The following is a 2,008-nucleotide window of genomic DNA, read 5'->3' on the forward strand; positions in this document are numbered from 1 at the left end:
AGCTACTCAGGGGGCTGAGATGGGAGGATCCCCTGAGCCAGGGGAGGTCAAGGCTGCAGTGAGCTGTGACCATGCCGCTGTACTCTAGCCTGGGTGACTGAGTGAGACCCTATCTCAAAAAATAATAACCCCATGAGGCAGTTCATATTAACCCATTTTACAAATAAGAAAACTGTCATGCAGAGAAATTAAGTAACTTGCTTAAGAACCATAAGTCAAGTGAATGGTGAGTTCAAGTCCAGTCCTCCCCTCCTAGGCCCTGGCTCTCTGTGTACCACTATCCTTCTTGGAAGCCAGGTGCTGGCTATGCCCAGCTTAAGGGACAGCCCCTTATCCCTGATCTTATGCTTGGAGAAACGGATATCTCCACAGAATGTGCTAAGTGATAAGAGCTCCCTCCCAGGACACTATGAAAACCAGAGGACAGTATGCCTAGAATGAATTTTTTTTTTTTTTAAGAGACTAGATCTCACTCTGTTGCCCACGCTGGAGTGCAGTGGTATTATTGTAGCTCACTGCAGCCTCCAACTCCTGAGCTCAGTGATCCTCTTGCCTCATCTTTCAAAGTAGGAGGGATTACAGACATGCACCACCACACCCAGTTAATTTTTTTTCTTCTTTCTTTTAGAGATGGACTCTCGCTATGTAGACCAGGCTGGTCTCAAACTCCTGGCCTCCAGTGATCCACCCGCTTTAGCCTCCCAAAGTGTCAGGATTATAGGCATGAGCCACTGTGTTTGGCCCTGAACCAACTTTTTTTTCTCGTATTTTTTGGTACAGATGGAGTTTTTCCATGTTGCCCAGGCTGGTCTTGTACTCCTGAGCTCCGGCAATCCGCTCACCTAGGCATCCGAAAGTGCTAGAATTACAGGCATGAGCCACAGCGTCTGGCCAGCCCAGAATCAATTTTTATCATAAGTTATTTGGATAAAGATGACCTCATTAAAAAAAAAAAAACCAGCATTAATTCATGTATAAATAGTGATCCTGGGTCAAGAACTCAAAATTTCTATTTTAACTTATGCAAAAAAGCCTCTGAAGCCTCATAAAAACATCTTACTGTGACTTTCTTTTATGAAAATATTTTACACATGAGAACTGGTTTCTACAAATACAAATCAGCAATGACTGATCCTTACATTTATCTCAGTGAAGTTCCAACATTTCTTCAGTAATGGCCCTGAACCCTCCTACCTGAGGAGCTGGGAGGGAAGATTAAATGACTGACACACCAGAGCACCAATGGGAAAACTGTTTGCTCAGGTGCATCTGTGTTAGCAAGAAAGGATCCTTAACCCCAAACTTACTTAATTAGTTCTGCAGAATTAAAAAATGTAAAACTATTAGTCCCTTTGCTTTTTTTTTTGAGATTGCCTACTGCAAGACTATAGAACCGTAGTTCCTCTGACAATTACGTTTTTAAATTCCCAATGTTCTTTAATCTTGAAACGAGTTGCATTTAGCCCTGGACAAAGGCCGCTGCTTCTCAGTGGTGTGAGAGGATATTTACCAACGTCTTCTCTGGTCCAATCATGTCTCGGATGATTTGGCATCTTCGCACGTCATCCTGGAGATCAGCACCCACCTTTACTTTAAACCTAGAAAATGTATTTGGTTTGCTAGTTTAGACCCGTACCTGGACTTGGCAAGAGCACCTGGAGTTTCTGCAGGAGTGACCGTCTTTCTGTCAATAATTCACAGACCATGTTTTCTAGTAACATCTTGCTCTTTCCTCATCTTCAGATAAGTCACTTGAAATAAACCTGTGAACTTTATCTCTTCATTCAGTATCAGGGCAATGACTCTCAATTATCTATTGACCTGGAGTTAAGGAGCTAGACAGAGAAGTCAGGTCTTTTTTTTTTTTTTTTTTTTTTTTAAGACACGGTCTCAGTTTGTCACCCAGGCTGGAGTAATTTAGAGAAGCATGAAAACAATTTAGCTTCCCTCCAGCTTGTTCTGTGAACCTCAATGAGAACCTGTATGAAAGTCGGGTTTTGTTTTTTTT

General features: G+C 42.3%; 1 protein-coding gene across 1 annotated transcript in view; it reads right to left on the bottom strand.

Moving 5' to 3' along the window:
* ENOSF1 (enolase superfamily member 1) overlaps nt 1-2,008 on the bottom strand; it is a 40,315-nt gene that overhangs the window by 10,410 nt on the left and 27,897 nt on the right. The window contains exon 10 of the mRNA XM_011957816.1: nt 1,511-1,598. Within this exon, the coding sequence (XP_011813206.1) occupies nt 1,511-1,598 (88 nt within the window). The remainder of the gene's footprint in view (nt 1-1,510; nt 1,599-2,008) is intronic.

This window comes from Colobus angolensis, unplaced genomic scaffold (genome assembly GCF_000951035.1).
Source record: "Colobus angolensis palliatus isolate OR3802 unplaced genomic scaffold, Cang.pa_1.0 Scaffold45, whole genome shotgun sequence".
NCBI classification, from domain to species: Eukaryota; Metazoa; Chordata; class Mammalia; order Primates; family Cercopithecidae; genus Colobus; species Colobus angolensis.